The sequence below is a fragment of the Lactuca sativa genome, chromosome 3 (genome assembly GCF_002870075.4).
Source record: "Lactuca sativa cultivar Salinas chromosome 3, Lsat_Salinas_v11, whole genome shotgun sequence".
NCBI lineage: Eukaryota > Viridiplantae > Streptophyta > Magnoliopsida > Asterales > Asteraceae > Lactuca > Lactuca sativa.
The window spans coordinates 88,047,613-88,064,932 of NC_056625.2; the positions used below are offsets into that span (position 1 = coordinate 88,047,613).

At 35.1% G+C, this 17,320-nt stretch overlaps 1 protein-coding gene across 3 annotated transcripts; it reads right to left on the bottom strand.

Annotated features, from left to right (window-relative positions):
- Positions 1–901: 901 nt before the first annotated feature.
- Positions 902–4,159, bottom strand: LOC111906190 (senescence-associated protein SPA15, chloroplastic). 3 transcript variants are annotated; one of them, XM_023901916.2, is made up of 13 exons: positions 3,999–4,159; positions 3,031–3,329; positions 2,817–2,960; positions 2,674–2,747; positions 2,506–2,582; positions 2,340–2,411; positions 2,157–2,225; positions 2,019–2,065; positions 1,838–1,955; positions 1,700–1,768; positions 1,512–1,615; positions 1,356–1,431; positions 902–1,262 (listed from the first exon to the last, which is right to left on the bottom strand). In XM_023901916.2, exons 2-13 carry the CDS (start codon positions 3,309–3,311, stop codon positions 1,068–1,070), a joined length of 1,326 nt encoding a protein of 441 aa, XP_023757684.1. In that variant the 5' UTR covers positions 3,312–3,329; positions 3,999–4,159; the 3' UTR covers positions 902–1,067. The 3 variants fall into 3 exon arrangements, with proteins under 3 accessions (XP_023757684.1, XP_023757683.1, XP_023757685.1); XM_023901915.2 differs by having other exon boundaries at positions 2,817–2,963; XM_023901917.2 differs by lacking the exon at positions 3,999–4,159 and adding an exon at positions 3,873–3,965.
- Between the last annotated feature and the right edge of the window lie 13,161 nt (positions 4,160–17,320).

The window sequence follows — 17,320 nt, forward strand, 5'->3', positions numbered from 1 at the left end:
ATATAATTAATCAATGAGATTTTTTTTAATATAAAAACTATTAATTATGAAAAATATTATCATAATTAAATTCAAAATACATTTATTATCGAGATTATCAATGCATTTTAAATTTAATTATGATAATATTTCTCATAACTAATATATTTTATATTTAATTATGGTAATATTTGTCATTAGTTAATGCCTCTTATATATGCCCTTAGGGCACATATTAGAAAATCTCTTAATTAATTATCGAGATCAATAACCGATTCTCACACCAAAAACAAATTTCAAAATTTGTATTTCCATATTGAGTGGAGAGAAGTGATGGATAAAATCAATGAGATTTTTCTAATATAAAAACTATTAATTATGAAAAATATTATCATAATTAAATTCAAAATACATTTATTATCGAGATTATCAATGCATTTTAAATTTAATTATGATAATATTTCTCATAATTAATATATTTTATATTTAATTATGGTAATATTTGTCATTAGTTAATGCCTCTTATATATGCCCTTAGGGCACATATTAGAAAATCTCTTAATTAATTATCGAGATCAATAACCGATTCTCACACCAAAAACAAATTTCAAAATTTGTATTTCCATATTGAGTGGAGAGAAGTGATGGATAAATTCAATCCGCTTATTTCACATAAACGTACAATTATATATCCTCAAATATACAATGCACAACCTTAATACCATATTGTCAATGTTACTACACTAATGATAATAAAACGAGTATTAAATCACGAAAAAAGGTCTAAACATCTAAACTTCATTTTGGTAATTAAAACTAATGATTCATACTATGTTAATAACTTTATTGAGTCTAGAGATGTTATTTTTATTTCATTTTTGGATGAAAATAAGTTCCCTTTCTATTCATAATAGACCCCATGTCATAATAATGCCATCTATATTTCATAATCATAACGAACATCGTCCCATGAGGAGGAAGTTGTAGAAATAAAAAGACGTAACACCTATAGGCATCATTAATATGTTACAAATTATGAGATATCTATCTACATTACATTAATATCATCTTTCTAAAAGTCAACCTTATTAGTCTTGTGTTTCATCATCATCATCATCATCATCATCATCATCATCATCTTTGTAGTCTAACTTTGGCAATGGAATTTGATTCATCATAAATCTATAGTTGTCACCTTCTTCTATCTCCCACTGTCTCTTCAGTTCTAATATGGTTTTAGATGCTGCAGCTGCAATCATTGGGTTACTGTCTTCTGCCAATCTCTGCAACCAAATATTTTATAAACACACACTTCTCTACCCCTCATCACTTAAATGTCCAAAATACCCTTTCCTCATGAAAATAAAATCACTTACCTGTAAAGCTCCCATCCCTGCATTGCCAAGTGTCCACATCGATGGTGCAACTGATAAAGCATTAGCCAATGCTTTTCTGCAACAATATCCCAATTTGTTAACACACGACACAACCGATTATACAAATGACCTAAATACCCTCCTCAATGTACATACCTTGTATTGACATCAGGAGAACTTGAACACTCTGCCAATAACGACACACTCCCTTTACCATCCATTGCATCAAGATCCATCAATGTTGCAACCAACAACTCCAGCTGCAAAACATTGAATTAGCATCCTACTTTAATTTTAAAAAAAAAAAAATGAAATTTGTATTTTGGTTTTCTTTTTCAGCTGACCTCTTCAGGGTCAGTATAGTCAATTCCATCAGCTTCGGAAAGTGCAGATGCCATATCCCGATAAGCCTCCTGAACATATCTTTATAAATTTACAATGACATCTAAAATGTGATTTATATTTTATAAATTATAACAGACCTGAATAGCAGTAATGCGATCAGTTGACACCTCACCAGGGAAAAAGTCTAGAACTTTCCCATTCTTTTCAAGTGTTATTTGACCCGCCATGTCATCAGATGACAAAGCACCATTTTTCCTATACATAGTTTGACATCAGTATAGTCTACACAATTTTGTATATAAAAGTAGAGGAACTTACAGCTTATACATCTTGCTCATCATCATGTCTTGAACATCTTTGATAAACTACACAAAGATTTAAAAGTAAAAAAAAAATGATAATAGTCAAATACATTGTCATAAATATAAAAAAAAATTGTGGAACACCAAAATGTACCTCTAAAGCCATGAGGGCATCTTCCATGGCTCGCTTTTTGGCTATATAGTCAGCACGCCGGAGATCAGCCTACCAAAATAAATATTTTAATTTTTAAATGTAAAATCTAATGATTATATAAAAAAATAAAAAATCGGCAACCAGAATATTAATTATTAAATTTACAGATTTAACTTAAGGCACCTCTAAAGCTCCATCACTCCAATGTCGGTCAGCAACGCTTTTCAATTTGGATTCAGCTTTGTTTTTTAAAATCTGTTAACAAAAAAATAAATAATAAAAAGTGTAAATGTTATCAAGGTAGAGAAAATGTTTTTAAAAATAAAGAAATAGATAAAATTATACGTACAAGGGCGATGTGATGAAGTCGCTCAGCTCTTTTCTTCACATTATTGTCAATTTTTTCAGTGTCCTCTCTAGCCCGAGCTTACCAAAACAAGTTATTTAAAAAAATTTGTGAACATTTTTATATTTTATACTCGATGAATATCAATTTATTATATAGAATATTAATTACCATCAAGTTTTAAAAATCCTAAACCAAGAATAGCAACATCTTGGCGTGCCCGAGCATCCAACCTCATAATGCCACTAATAAAAAAAATCCAGTCAGCATGCCAGGTCATCATTGTATGAGCATAATAGGGCAAGTAGGCAAACCGTGAAAGTAAGTAAATGTCGTTTTTGGCCCTTTCATTGACAAATCTAGCATCATTGTAAGCATATTTACAAGCTTCAGCTAATGCCTTGTTTGTGATGCCAATTCTTTCTGGATGCATATGTTGTTCATGTCCTCCTTGAGTTCTGCTACATGCAAAAGAACATAATAATTGTTAGAAAAAGGAGTGTGATGTGCGTATTTGAGTAATTATACCTGAAATTGTCAGAGCAATCTTCATTGTGGTTTACACGTTCTTCTGTTTCTGTAGTTTGTGATTTTCTTGATCGACATAAGAAAGAATAAGCACGTGAAGTGACTGAACTAATTGTTTTTTCAAATGTATTCAGTTTTGTCTTTCCTGATAACTTCAGTTTTAACACAGAACTTTGCCCATGGCTGAACTTCTTTGGTACCAATCCTTGAGTGTTACTGTTTGATGTGGGATGATGAGGACTTTTAACAGAAGAGTAGATGATCCCATGAACTTTAGCCATGTAAAGTTAATTGTCACTCTGTTGGGATAAATCATAAAGGATCAGGATCAGAAGTATGCAAGTTTAATATAGAAATAAATGAAGATTTTATATAGAAGATACTGTTACATAGAACATCCCAGTAGGAACTAAATAGGGGTGAAAACTGAAAACTGAAACCATCATATATTATTTGAAACAACAGTTCTCTTCTTCATTGTCCAAACAGACTCAAATTAGCAATCTAAGGGACGTATAACTCGTTTGGTATCATTAGTAGGAGTATTCCTAAAATTTGAGCGAGCTAGGGCATCAATTAAATTGACTCCATAGGCATAAAACTCGCAAAATCTTCAACAGTTACAGGTAAAATCAAATTGCGTAACCAAAATCCCAATCATGACTTGATAATAATGATAAGGAACTTAACAACTGAAGAAAAGGCTAAATGCTTATACATTTTCGAACATGCAGAAGTAACTTAAACACCATTATACTGTATGTGAAGTGAAAACCTAATGATTTAGGGCAAATCATGGCAAAAAGACATCATAAAAATGGTTCCGACTGATGCTCACTTACATGTTTCCCGATTTACTTGAGTAAGAGCTAAATTGCAATCATAGTTATCAGAAGAAATTGGAAATTGAATAGAATGAGAGAATCAATTTCATAAACGAAGACACACATAGCAAAGTCCGTACTTACCTAATCTCTAGTAGGAAGATAGAGGACAATAATTCGCAGTAGCAGTTGAAGATTGAGATTCATTCGAGGGAGATGGGACCAAATGTAACCGATTCAGAGTGAACAGCGTCCACAAGTCAAGCCTGTGGCCCCTCGATCGCCAACATTATGCGTTATGGGGGAAGAAATACGATTACGTAGCTTATTAGCGAGTTTGTATCGTCTATGACCTGAATATTTGAAATTTTTATACAACCGACAACGTGTCAGATCGTCATTCGCCAGTTGCCGCTACAAGCTTGTGAAACTGCCACGCTGTCGTTTGGATATTTGTTGATTGACGAATGAATAAGAACCTCAATAAAAGTGATATGGATAGAAGGTGGTATTAATTGGACCACATGAAGGAGATTTATAACTTTAGTATTCTCTCTGTCCTAAATAAATGTTTTGTCTCTTTCAAAAGAATTGGTAGTATCGATTTGAATATTGTGCTTTTGGATTGTTTTTCAATATTGTTTTTAGATTGTTGATTGGTTATCGTAAGATATATATGTATATTTTTTATTTATATTTTTAAATGGTTATGTAGTGTGTAGTGTGAGTAGACTCAAATATGTATAAAACATAAGAGACTGTGTATAGTTGAAGATATACTCTAGCAATTATTCTAGGATTAGAGGCTATTTGGGATTACTTTATAATTATTTTTTTGACTTTTAACTTTTTCAAAAAAATTAAAAGTTACAAAAAATTGTTTGATAAATTAAAAACATCTTTTAAAATCAATTTTTAGTCAAGAAGAAAAAGTTGGCCGGAGAAAAAAATAGGAATTCCTATCTTTTTTATGACTTTTAGCTTTTATCACTTAAAAGTTAAAAAAGACAAGTCAAACACATTTTAAACACCATCTTTTAGAAAAAAAAAAATATTTTATAAAAAGTACTTTTATAAAGAGGACCTTATGTTTAAAAAGCAATCCCAAATACACCCTTATGTTTGAACACATACATTGAATAAACAATTAGGATTTAAGTAATTAGTATGACCACCATAAAAATTATTATAATTTGAGAGATAATGTATTAATACTACGAAAATCATATTTGAAACAAAAGTTGAACCTCAAGTGGAATAAGGTTGACCTTAAGTGGAACTTCATGTTGAAATTCCTAATCCTACTCAACAATAATTTGTGGTGGTGCTATGCCTCAAATTATAAAGAGGATTGCAATTTTTTTGAATGGCATGAGGAAGAAAGTCGTACAAAATGATGGAAGTGGTAGCACTCAACACAAACCGATGGACTTAGAATAAACTAGTCTTTTTTTAAATTTATGCACAACTTTTGTACAAGTCCACATGATACACATCTTTTGTTTACGTTTTGAGCAACTTTTGTGCATATGAAATGAAAGTGAGAGTTGTAACAACTCGTATTTTATATAGACATTCAAATGCTGGAAAATATCAGAGTATTTTACATCATCATAAATCGGAGTTTCCAATAATCTTTAAAAGTGTTTCCAGAAAACATTTATGAGTGTTACCAATTCATATCCTAACCACAATTAAAGCAACAAGAATAAATCATGCAACAAAAGTCCAATCCAAGTTCTTGATGCTTCTACATCCACACTCTTTAACGCTTGCTACTTGAACCTTCATATACATGGAAACAACATGTAACACCCAAAATCTAGAAGGCCAAGAAAGGAAAGAAAACCGTAATTTTTAGGGGCAACTCGGCGAGTCCAAGGAGGAACTCGGCGAGTCCGAGCGGGATCCGAGTCGAGGAGTAAGTGACCAACTCGGCGAGTCGGCCAAGTGGACTCGGCGAGTCTGGTCTGTGCGAGGAAAACCCTAAATTCGGGACTTAGAGCCTATTTAAGCGTCTCATTCTCTCCCCTAGGGTTCCTTTACTGCCTCTCTCACCCAGAATACGGACTCTAAGCCTCCATTGTTGTGCATTCAAGTTTCCAAGCCATTTTGGGAGTGGTTTGAAGGAAGAAGAAGAAGGGGAAACATTGAAGCTTCAAGGATTGGCTTTGGATCTGAAGTTTGGGGAAACTTTCTGAGTCGTTGAAGGTAATAAGTCGTTTCTTTCCTTTAGATCTTCTTTGGTTGTGAGAGTTGGGGCTTTTTAAGCCATGGATAGTTATCCATTGGAGTTAGAAGCTGGATCTGGAGTTGCTACTTCAGATCTAAGTGTATTTTGGCCTTGGAAAGCATAAAGTTTCAGTCCTTGAGTTGATTATGGAGCCTCTTTGCCTTAAACCCTAGTTTATGGTGTATTTTGCCTAGATCTCCTTCTCTACACGTAAAGTTTGCAACTTTACGTGAGGAATAGGCTTGGGAAGGGTAGATCTACAGTTTGGAGTCCATGCATGACTCAAAAGTCCTCTGAATGTATAGAGATCTGAATGGACTCGGCGAGTCTTTTGAGTGGACTCGGCGAGTAGCATGAAGACGAGGAGGAACTCGACGAGTGGGATGAACAGCTCATCGAGTCAAATGAAGTTGGGCAGGAACTCGGCGAGTTGGAAGAACAACCTGGCGAGTCTGTTGAAGGTTGTCTTGGACTCGGCGAGTCTGTTCTTGGACTCGGCGAGTCAGGTCGCGAAACCCCAAACCCTTTGAGTTTAGACTCGAATCAGTGAGTTGATTGGAGACTCGGTGAGTTGGTCAGGTCAGGACTCGGAAATCGGTAGACTCGGCGAGTCATGGACTGACTCGGCGGGTTGAGTCGCAAAGAGAAGGACTCTGAACATATGAACTCGGCGAGTAGGGTTGACCTGGAAGGTTGACTTTGACCAGGACTTTGACTTTGACCAGAGTTTACTTGGTTGTCTTTCGGGGGTCAGTTAGACTCAGTGTTGCATTGTCATTGGTAGCTCGGGGAGCGAGTGGAGCAGGAGTTCAGAGAGTTGCCGGGCAGCATCTAGTGGGTTCTTCAGCCAGTTCAGCCAGTGCAGGTGAGTTTCCCTTTGTATGAATGGGTCTACGACCACAATGTCGACCCATGTAGTTATGAGTAGAAGACCCGGGGGTTAGCCCTAGGCACAGTATGCTAGTATGATATTCGGGACGAGGTCCAATGATAGAGGGCGGGTGCCCAAGGAATGGTTTATGTGATAGTTTATACTTGTTGTCTGTGTGATACTTGTATGTGCCTGGTAGGGAGGTGAGTGTGGGCGAGGTCCCGTATCTCACCAATAGCAGAGTGTGGATGGTGTTCCACATCTCAGTAGCAGCAGAGCAGGGGCGAGGCCCAAGTTAGGGAAGGAGTGAAGGTGGGCTGGGCCCGTACCTCACTATCAGCAGGAGTATGGACGAGGTTCCATGACTCATCAGTAGCAGGACAAGGGCGGGGCCCAGAGATAGGCGATGCCTTAGGACAAGATCCGTTAGTATGTGTTTAGATTATGTGATGTGATGTGATATGTTTACGTGCTATTATATGTTAGTGGGTGAGGCCCTGTGGCAGGCGAGGCCTAAGTGAAACAGATCTGTATCCGAGTGGGGCTCGAAGCCAGGCGGGGCCTAGAGCGGCGGGGCCGTTGTAGCGGGCGAGGCCCAAGATAGCGGGCGAGGCCCAAGATAGCGGGCGTGGCCCAGTATGTGCAGTATGTGGTTATGCATGGTATGTGGTAGGGTGGGGAACTCACTAAGCTTCGTGCTTACGGTTTTCAGTTTTGGTTTCAGGTACTTCCGGTAGCGGAGGGAAGAGCTCGGGGTGATCGCATGGCACACACCATAGCTTAGACAGCTTGGGCATGTTTACTCTAATAACGAACATGTATTTGGAAACTAATACTCTGTTTATGTTTTGAAATGATGAATTTGCTAAAAGTAATGTTTTATTAAAAGAAATTTTTAGTCTTGAATTTTGGGTCGTTACACAACATATATCAAACATGTTGTCGGATGAGTTATAAAATAACATAACATACATAATAACAATCTCTTATCTTGTATACTTCATATCTCTCACTAGTCACATAAGTGATTATGTTAATCATCTTGAATGCCCACATATCTCTACTCTTAGCAATACACAAGTAACTAGACTTTGCTATCTAAACAATTTCCATGTAACATTCGGTTCACAAGGAACCAGACTTTGTTATCTAAACAGTTTCCATGTAATATCCAACAATAATCTTTCTGTAGATCCCTCATGGATCTCTCATATTAGATGAATTACTTTTCTAAATTTTATCTCAAACTCTATGTGTACATAAATAACATAGACTAACAATTCATCAAATAATTTTTTTTGATAATATAATAACATACCATCATTTCATCAAACATGTTACTACTAACAATAACATATTCTACTTTCATGCATTCACACATATATACTTTAGCATTCAATTTATCTTACTAAATCATACCCTAAAAGAGATTGTAACTCACCTCTTGAAGCGTAATAGCAACCTACTTCCAACTTCTCCAAACCTTCTCTTGGAGGATTCTGTTGGATAAGGTGTCTAAGTCCATAACTATTTCTGGTATGTACTTGACCCGACCCGGCATGGTCCATTTAGGTTGCATGACACCATGCATTGGATAAACTAAACGAGAAAAATAACACTTATGGTTTATTAATATATTATAAGTTTTGATATATTAATAATATTATTTAATTAGTTGATCAAGAATTAATTGAGTGAACAAAAGATAGCTAATTAAATATATGGGTTGATTATGTAAATCATCCATAACTTATATAGTGGGCTAAGAGGCTCCATGGATTATCAAGTTGGGTTCCACCCATAGGATACTCCATGGATGCTCCATGGAGTTAATCCATGGGTCATAGAAATGAAGAGTCATGTTACATTAGGGTTTACCTAATGCAACACACTTATAAACCATGTGACATCTCCCAATATCGGCTATGCATGCATACTTGAGGGCTAGAGTCGATTTTTAAGTGTTATACTTTCTCTCCAAGTTTACTCCATAGCATTTGGTGTTGTGTGAAGCATTTGAAGCATCACACTTGGGGTGCTAGGCTCACAAGGTTTCAAGGAATCAAAATCAACAACAAGGTATGTTATTTTATCTATCATTTAAGTTAAAATGTTCCCCATGTATGCTAGATAGGATCATGAACCTTGGAAATCAATTTTGCATGAATCTTAGACAAACATAGATCCAAGGTTTATTAGGGTTGCATGTACACTTAGGAAGTGTTAGAATGCTCAAAACCCATCAGTGGTATCAGAGCCTAGGCTTATTTGTTTGTTATTTGTGCAAAAATGTGTTAAAAATCGAAACTGCTTGCTGTCTGAGCAGTGGACTCGCTGAGTCCATAGGGGGACTCAACGAGTCCAAGTGAAAATTCATCCTACTCGTCGAGTAGGTTCATGCACTCGACGAGTAGGAGGCCCTGACAGCAGATTTTCGACTTTTGTTGCTGGAAATGGACTAGAAACATTACCCTAAACTGTTTTGGTGTTTTAAAACTTGTTTTAGATGGTGTAATGTTTATGCTAATCCATTTACAATGGCAATTATAAAAAATTACAAGTTTTATGAGTAATTTATGATTCTTGAAATGTTCATATTCATGTTCTTGAACTTATGAAAATTAGATGATCATAAGAATTGTTTGTAACCTACTTGGTAGTTTAATTCATGATCACTATTTGTTTTAATGGATTCCATAACTTGTCCTCAAGTTATGGAAAACCGAAGGTCACACTTTAATAAAAACCATTAAAAGAACACAAGGGTTATAAAAATGAAGAGTCTTCATTTTTAATACTCAATTAATTCATAAGTTATAAGAAATGAAAAGTTTTGAAAGATTAAAAAACTTGCCCTCAAGTTTTGGAACAATTAAAGTCATGATTAAAACTTTAGTTCCAACCCTTAGAATTTTAAAAGTTAAAATTCAACCTGTATACTTTATAATATTATAAGTTAATAATATATATATATATATATATATATATATATGTATGTATGTATGTATGTATAAGATCAAGTCGTCTTACCGCTAGTACGCCTCATTCACGAAGCCGGTCTATAAGGGGGTATAAGGTTGTTGCCTATAAAATGGCAACTTAATGGGTGTCCACTCTCACCCACCGCTTCCTTGATCGGTGGAGGGTCGTTAGCCGAACAGGTAGGACAAGGACTTATAAGTTCTCATTAAAAGTATAATGATAATGATAAAGTAACTAAAATTTTTAATTAAATTCCCAATCTTACTTACTTTAGGAAAATGTGAATAAGGTGCTAATCCATGAAATTACACTTTACACTTTGTTTAAGTCGTTAGTGGAGAGTGTGTGGTTAACTGGCATACTAACTTGAACTTAACAAGGTAGGTAAAGGGTGACTTAAAGTTTATTATAGGTCGGTGGAGCGTGTGTGGTTAACCGGCACATCGATTGAGTAATAAACATTGAGGGTACCAAGTGATTTGCATGGTTACTTCACACCTCGTTTTGTGATCCTCGGTATCCCAGTCACAAAACTTGGAGGGCACACTCGAGATTGAAACATGCATTTGAAAAGTTCATTAAATCTCAAAAGAATCTAGGAATTTCTAAGAACCAAATTAAAACTTAATATATTAATATTTCCTTTTGGTGGAAATTGGTGAATCGCCATTCACCTACCTTTCAGATATGTTATTACTTAGATTACGACATACCTCTTCTAAGTATAATATATTGTGATTGGGTCCTAGCCTTAATAATTCATTTGGGTGTTTTATTAAGGACTAAATTAATATCTAAACTAATCTTGTCTTTCTTCTTACTCAGATGCCTTCAAACAATGCTGCTTCTGGCTCTAATCCTAATGGCTCCTTTACCCTTATGAAATTGTGTGGGAAAGTCACTTTTGATGGATCCAACTTCAATGAATGGATCAGAAACATCAAGATGATTACCCACTACGAGGAAAAGGAATATGTCCTCGATAAGGAGCTTAAAGAGATTGTTGAGACCAATGCAACTCCCCAGGAGATCGCTGACTTCCGGGCACATGAAAGGGATGCCACCAAAGTGGCATGCATCATGATGGCCACCTTGACATCAGAACTCCAAAAGTCCTATGAGGACTTCTACCCTTTTTAAATGCACCAAGAATTGATGGAAAGATACCATCAAAGTGCCCGACAAGAGAGGTATGAAATAATCTCCTCCATGATAATGATGGGTTTTGGTCCTAAGAACATCCTATGTGCTCATACAAACCCTAATGCTTGGATCTAGGGTTCTCTATTGTACATGCAAGTTATCCAAGACTATAAACCCTAGATCTAGCATATGACAATCAATATAACATATAATTAGGGTTTAGATCATACCTTGATTGTTATGTAGCAATAACAATCCCAATTCCTCCTTGTATTGACTTTAGAAAGCTTAGAGTCACAAATGTCACTCCTCTAATGGTTCACAAACACCAAGAGCAAGAGGATGAGAAAGAGAGAGGATGGAGGCTGCCCTAAAACATGTGAAACCCTAGAAGGATGCTTAGCCACGTTTTTAGGTCATAAGGGATCTATATATATATATATATATATATATATATATATATATATATATATATATATATATATATATATATATATATAGGAGGCTATTAGGGTTATCTAACAAGGAAACCCTAAATTGGATGCTTAAGCCCTAAGCAACCCATGGACCCTTTTCCTTAAGGCCTTGGACGATTTCCTTATGGGTTTCCCCATAGAATTCGTCCACTCCTTAATACAAGGCAATCCATGGACCAAATTGCAATTATCTTATAATTACAATTTCAGTCCCTTAAGTTTAATTAATCTCTTTTAGTCACAAAACTAATTACCAATTAATTCTTGACTAATATTAATTAAACAATATGATTTCTCCTTTAATATATTATCCTCATAATATATTAATAAATCATATTTAATCCTTTCTCTCCATAATTCATCCTATCAAGTTGCTTTGGTGAAGGCAACCCAAAAGGACCATGCACCATCGGGTCAAGTACATACCAAAATAGTTATGGACTTAGACACTAATCCAATAGTCTCCCACTTGGATAAGTCTAATAACTATTATGCGTATGACTTCAGATCCTGATATGCAATCGTAGCTTTCCAAAGCCGCTGTCAACTCTGATCCTATCAGATACGCGTGTCCTTTAGATAAGGGATCATATATTCCTCCATTCTAGATATCGTATGAGACATGATTTCTAATCATTCTCTTTGTACTATTTCTCGACTTCCAATTTATGACGACTGACTAATTGAATAAATCAAATTAGCCCTAGCCCGGCCAAGCATTTACGTTTGTCATCACTAAATCATCGAGGGGCCCAAAGATATCGCTTTTATCCTACTTTGGATAAAAGGAACGGATAAAATTTGATACAATGCTTGCTTGCACTCACTCACCGAATCACACACAACAATATGTTTTATAACACCAAGTTACTAGTGCGTTTACATATTATCAATGTGCAACCGATTTGCAAGATACAACTCACACATCTCGGTTTCAAGAATATAAGATATTATCGTCTCACCAATCACTCGCGATACAATTCATGGAGTGATCCAAGTGACCGTGGGTTTAATCCAATGCTCAAATTCATATTCATAAGCACTCATGAACGTTGCAGCAAACATTTGCTTATGTCTAATACTCTTTTAGACATTCCACACACCAATTCATGACAGTCTTCATTCATACCTACTTCCAACATATGAATGACTGTGGCCCGTTCGAATAATTTTACTATTCAAAACCAATTAAATTATTCAGGAATTCAAAACATGCAAAGTGAAACACAAGGATAATACTAATCCCATATGGCCTCAAACCTTTGAGCATAAATAAAACACCTTTTATTTATCACCATATTGATTACTCATTATTTGTCATTTCAGGTAATCAACTTCTTACTTGAATTATTACACTTGTCCCATGCTCCTAGCATGCATACAATGTTTACCTATGGTTCTTACTTTGTGAAATATATCACATTGAACACATTTCCAATCATACTCGTTTCACAACTCCAAATCCTTTTTCATAAGTGAAAGAATATCAAATTCTTGTCATTTATGGAATATATTAGATTCTAACATATTATGCAATGATCCTTTCATAATGTCATTGCACCAAAGTCATAAAGACTATTGCCAATGAAATTACAAAGTCCTCTATCGAAAATTGTTACAATACAATTCCTTAGATATGATGTCTCTTACTCAAAGTACATTCCTTTGAACATCCTTTTGCATAAAATTTTCTAATCTAGTCATAGATTTTCAATATTCAATTCCCAATATGGACATGTTTCCATATTTTTCATATGACAACTCATTCTTAATAGAATCTTGTCTATTCATAATAATGTCGATATGGTCCATCCAATATGGAAACATTTCCATATTTTCCAATACTATACTTCCAACTACTCACAAGCGACCAATCTTCGACGAACTTTGGATTGTCCTTTAATGGTTGTTTAATTATTTTAGTCAAAACCAATTCTTGTCCTTTTTCCCTCTAAATGCGTAGACATTTGGAAAATTTTAGAATGGTCAAATATTATAGCATTTGCAATCGATCCAATACCCGAAGCGTATAGGACACAATGCATAATGTCTTACATAAAGATTTGATACTTTATCAATCTTCCGCCATAATATTTCATTTGCTATGTTCTCAAAATTCGAATTGTGAAGAGGAATGCCGTAATCATAATCGAAATTTTAAGAACACACTATGTTTCTTTGACTAAGTTATTAACATTCCACAACCTAAGCCTTTAGATTTGAAATGAATCATAATATTCTCTCCCTTAATTATAGCAAAACAACTTTACAACCCTTATGACTTTGCAAGGTATAACTCTTGTTTTCTATAATTAATATTGCCAACTTGCAATACGTGCCTTAATAATCATACAATCATAACATTTATGCTCCCACTATCATGATGATTATTATAAACATAACACTTATGCTCCCACTAGCTTCGACATGTATTCATAAACATCTTAACTTTCAGAAAAACAATACCTATTGAATTTCTTAAGTCCATGTTTCTAATACTTAATGCTTTGATAACCTTTTATCAAGGCTTCTTGAACTTATACGCCTTTGCCTTAGATAGTTCATATGTGTGTCTAAACAATTGCCAAACCTCACAATTCAAATTATGGAAAGGGATACCATAACCATAATTGAATTCGAGAATGCACTCACTATCTTCTTAAAATCTTTCTTAGTGAAAGTATTTCCTCACAATCATTTTCATGAAAGAGGAAATCTTATGACACTTAGATTTAAACGGTGTATTTGTTCCTATCCATGTGAATTTGTCAAAACCAAAGTTTACGACAAATTAAAACTCATATGGATCGAACTTTCTTAATCTCGATTTCTTGCCTTATGGTAGCACAGCTGCCCACCATGTCTTCCAAGTAGTTAAGCAGCTCACATTTTCCTATCAATATACTTTTCATTGATCAAGGTACATGCCTTTTATGCGTTCAAATGAGAACTCATAGGACTCACACGCATAATTAACTTAATTGGAACAGCACAGAAACAAAATAATGTCAACACGATAGGTTGTAAACCTTAACTCGTGTGCTAGTGATGATCAATAAGGTTTATTTGATTTGTTCTTGAAACCTTTTCAGACCATTAAGACTCCCACTGACTCCTTGACATATAAGATTCTCTTGTCAATAACCATTTCTTGACAAACAAATATTCAAGAGTTAGTGTAGCTTTTATCAAAAACACTTCATAAATTTGTCATAGTTGGTCTTTGTCTTATCCAAGACATCACAACTTTCCACATTTGATGAATGTTATAAACCTTCTTAACACTTATCACTCATTGTCACAATCTTAACTTTAAGACTTGTTTTGGAACGAAGTATGATTGACTTCTTGATTTAACCATTTCCTCAATTCTTGATTCCTCTTCTTAGACATACTATTGTACTAAGACTCACTTAGAGGGTCAATTGAGATATGGTTCTTAATCATTAAGACCTATCATAAAGCATAAAAGGTACTCTCCCTTCTTCTTAGAATGGAGAAACTTTTATCTTTCTGTCTACTTTATTCTTCTTATTCGTTCTGCTATTGATTTAAACCTTCTCAATCAATTCAAAATTACACTTAATCTTATAAGTATAATCATGTTTACTAAACTTTTAGTAAATCATGACGAATATCTTTGTCACTCTTATGGTGGACTTTGATCAACACACAACTTTGCGTACTCGATCTCCTAGTCTTTCACTTGACACTTTGTCAATGAATTAGTCTAATTTCCAAATATGAAATTTCTCATTCATCGTGCAACCAAGTTGCATGATTCCAAGTTTCTGTCCAATTGAAACTTGGGTGATGAGAAACTTTCCTTATTCGGTAAATTCTTCGACATTTCCACAAATAACATAAGAAGAACCAAATCCATTATTGCTAATAATAGAAACATTCAAATATCAATTTTTTCATATGCACCATTGCAAGGATAAATAAATAATATAAAATCAAAATTTATTTTATTGCGGAAAAATTTGTCCTTACAATGCAATTCATTGAAAAACTATGCTAATACTTCTTTCTTAACAATCTAATTCTAACTCTAAGTAGTAGCTCAAAAATCTAATCTTCGAGAAATGCGATGGAAATCCATTCCTTCACGGTTAGATTCTGCTCACTTCTTCCCTTAAGCTTCCTTTCTTTTCTTCGATCCTACAAAACATCAATTGTAATCTTATCACATTATGTATTAAGAATCTAGAATAGAAGCTTAAAAGAGTTAGTTAATGGATTTTACTTATATTAGATCCATACGTTTCGACTCTCCCATCTCTTAGATCTCTTTAGGTAAATGGGGCAGCTTCGTCTCTAATGCCCTTTCTCTTGGCAATAGAAGCAAATTGACTCTTTTGGAACATGACATGGAACTACTTCAGACATTGCCTTTCTCTTATGATCAAACTTTTCGATCATAGCATGTCTTTCGTTGCCATTGTCTATATCCATAGAGGTCTTGAAAGCAGATTCACCAATCAACTTTGCTTTTCTATTGCGCCAAACCATTGCTGATTCAGCAGCAATAAGCATATAGGTGAGATCTATAAGGGTCACGTCGTAGTTCATCATATAGTACTCTCTTACAAACTCACTATATGAGTTACGAAGTGACTGAAGATCCCAATCAACAGCCATTTCCTCACAGACAACGGATCCCAACATTCTTAACCTATCAATATGTGACTTCATCCCTAGGACGTGTGCACACACCGACTTTCCTTCTTTATGTTTACTTGCCAAAAGGGCTTGAGTGATCTTGAACTTTTCAAGCCTTTGAACTTGTGGGTTAGGGAGAATAATCGGAGGAGGTGGAGGAAGTGAAGCATGATTTCTTGTTCCTCGATCGAATCGTGGAATATCATCTTCATGTGAAATGCTTGTTCCACGAGATTTGGGAATACCATAGTTGTCGAACTTAGACATCTACAAAATGGGAGAAATAAATTCAAGTTAGTTGATTGATAGAGTCCTTAGTAAATCACCCAAATGAGATACTAAGGCTAGGACCCAACACAATATTCTACAACTCGGGAGAGGGATGCCGTAACCCAAATTGCAGAACATTTGAAGGTAAGTGAATGACGATTCACTAATTTCCACCATGAAAAACGAAAAAGAAATTTAAGTTTTAAATCTATGAAAACTCCTAGATCCTATGAGATTCATTGAACATTTCAATGGCATGTTTAAATCTCGATATGCCCCTCTTGTTTGTGATTGGGATGCCGAGGATCACAAAGCGGGTGTGAATAACCATGCAAAGTACATGGTGCCCCCACATGTTACAGTCACCTATTCGATGTGCCGGTAAACCACACACACTCCACCGAACTATGACAAACATTGAGTCACCCTTTGCTACCTTTGCTTAGAACCATTTAGTGTGCCGGTAAACCACACACGCTCCACTAACGTCTTTGCAAGGGCATAAAGTGTAATTTCATGGAATTGCATCAATTCACTTTTGCCTAAGTAACTAAGATTGGGAATTTGAAAAACATTTAGTTACTTTTATACTTCATTATACTTATAATGGAAGGTTTTGTCCCATCCTACCCGTTCGTCTAACGACCCACTAGTCAAGAGTGCGGTGGGTAAGAGTGGATACCCATTCAATCGCCATTTTATAGGCAATTTCCTTAAACACCCCTTATAGACCAGCTTTATGAATGAGGTCTACTAACGGTAAGACTGACTTTTACTCATACATATATATAATGTTAGACTTTTAGTGTTATATATATATATATAT

Excerpts from the sequence above, each read along its gene's own strand:
- LOC111906190 (XM_023901915.2), bottom strand. The coding sequence starts at position 3,311 with ATGGCTAAAGTTCATGGGATCATCTACTCTTCTGTTAAAAGTCCTCAT. Across the intron at positions 2,583-2,673 it reads AGGATTTTTAAAACTTGATG|CTCGGGCTAGAGAGGACACT; the intron begins GTAATTAATATT and ends TGTTTTGGTAAG. Across the intron at positions 1,769-1,837 it reads ATCGCATTACTGCTATTCAG|GAGGCTTATCGGGATATGGC; the intron begins GTCTGTTATAAT and ends AGATATGTTCAG.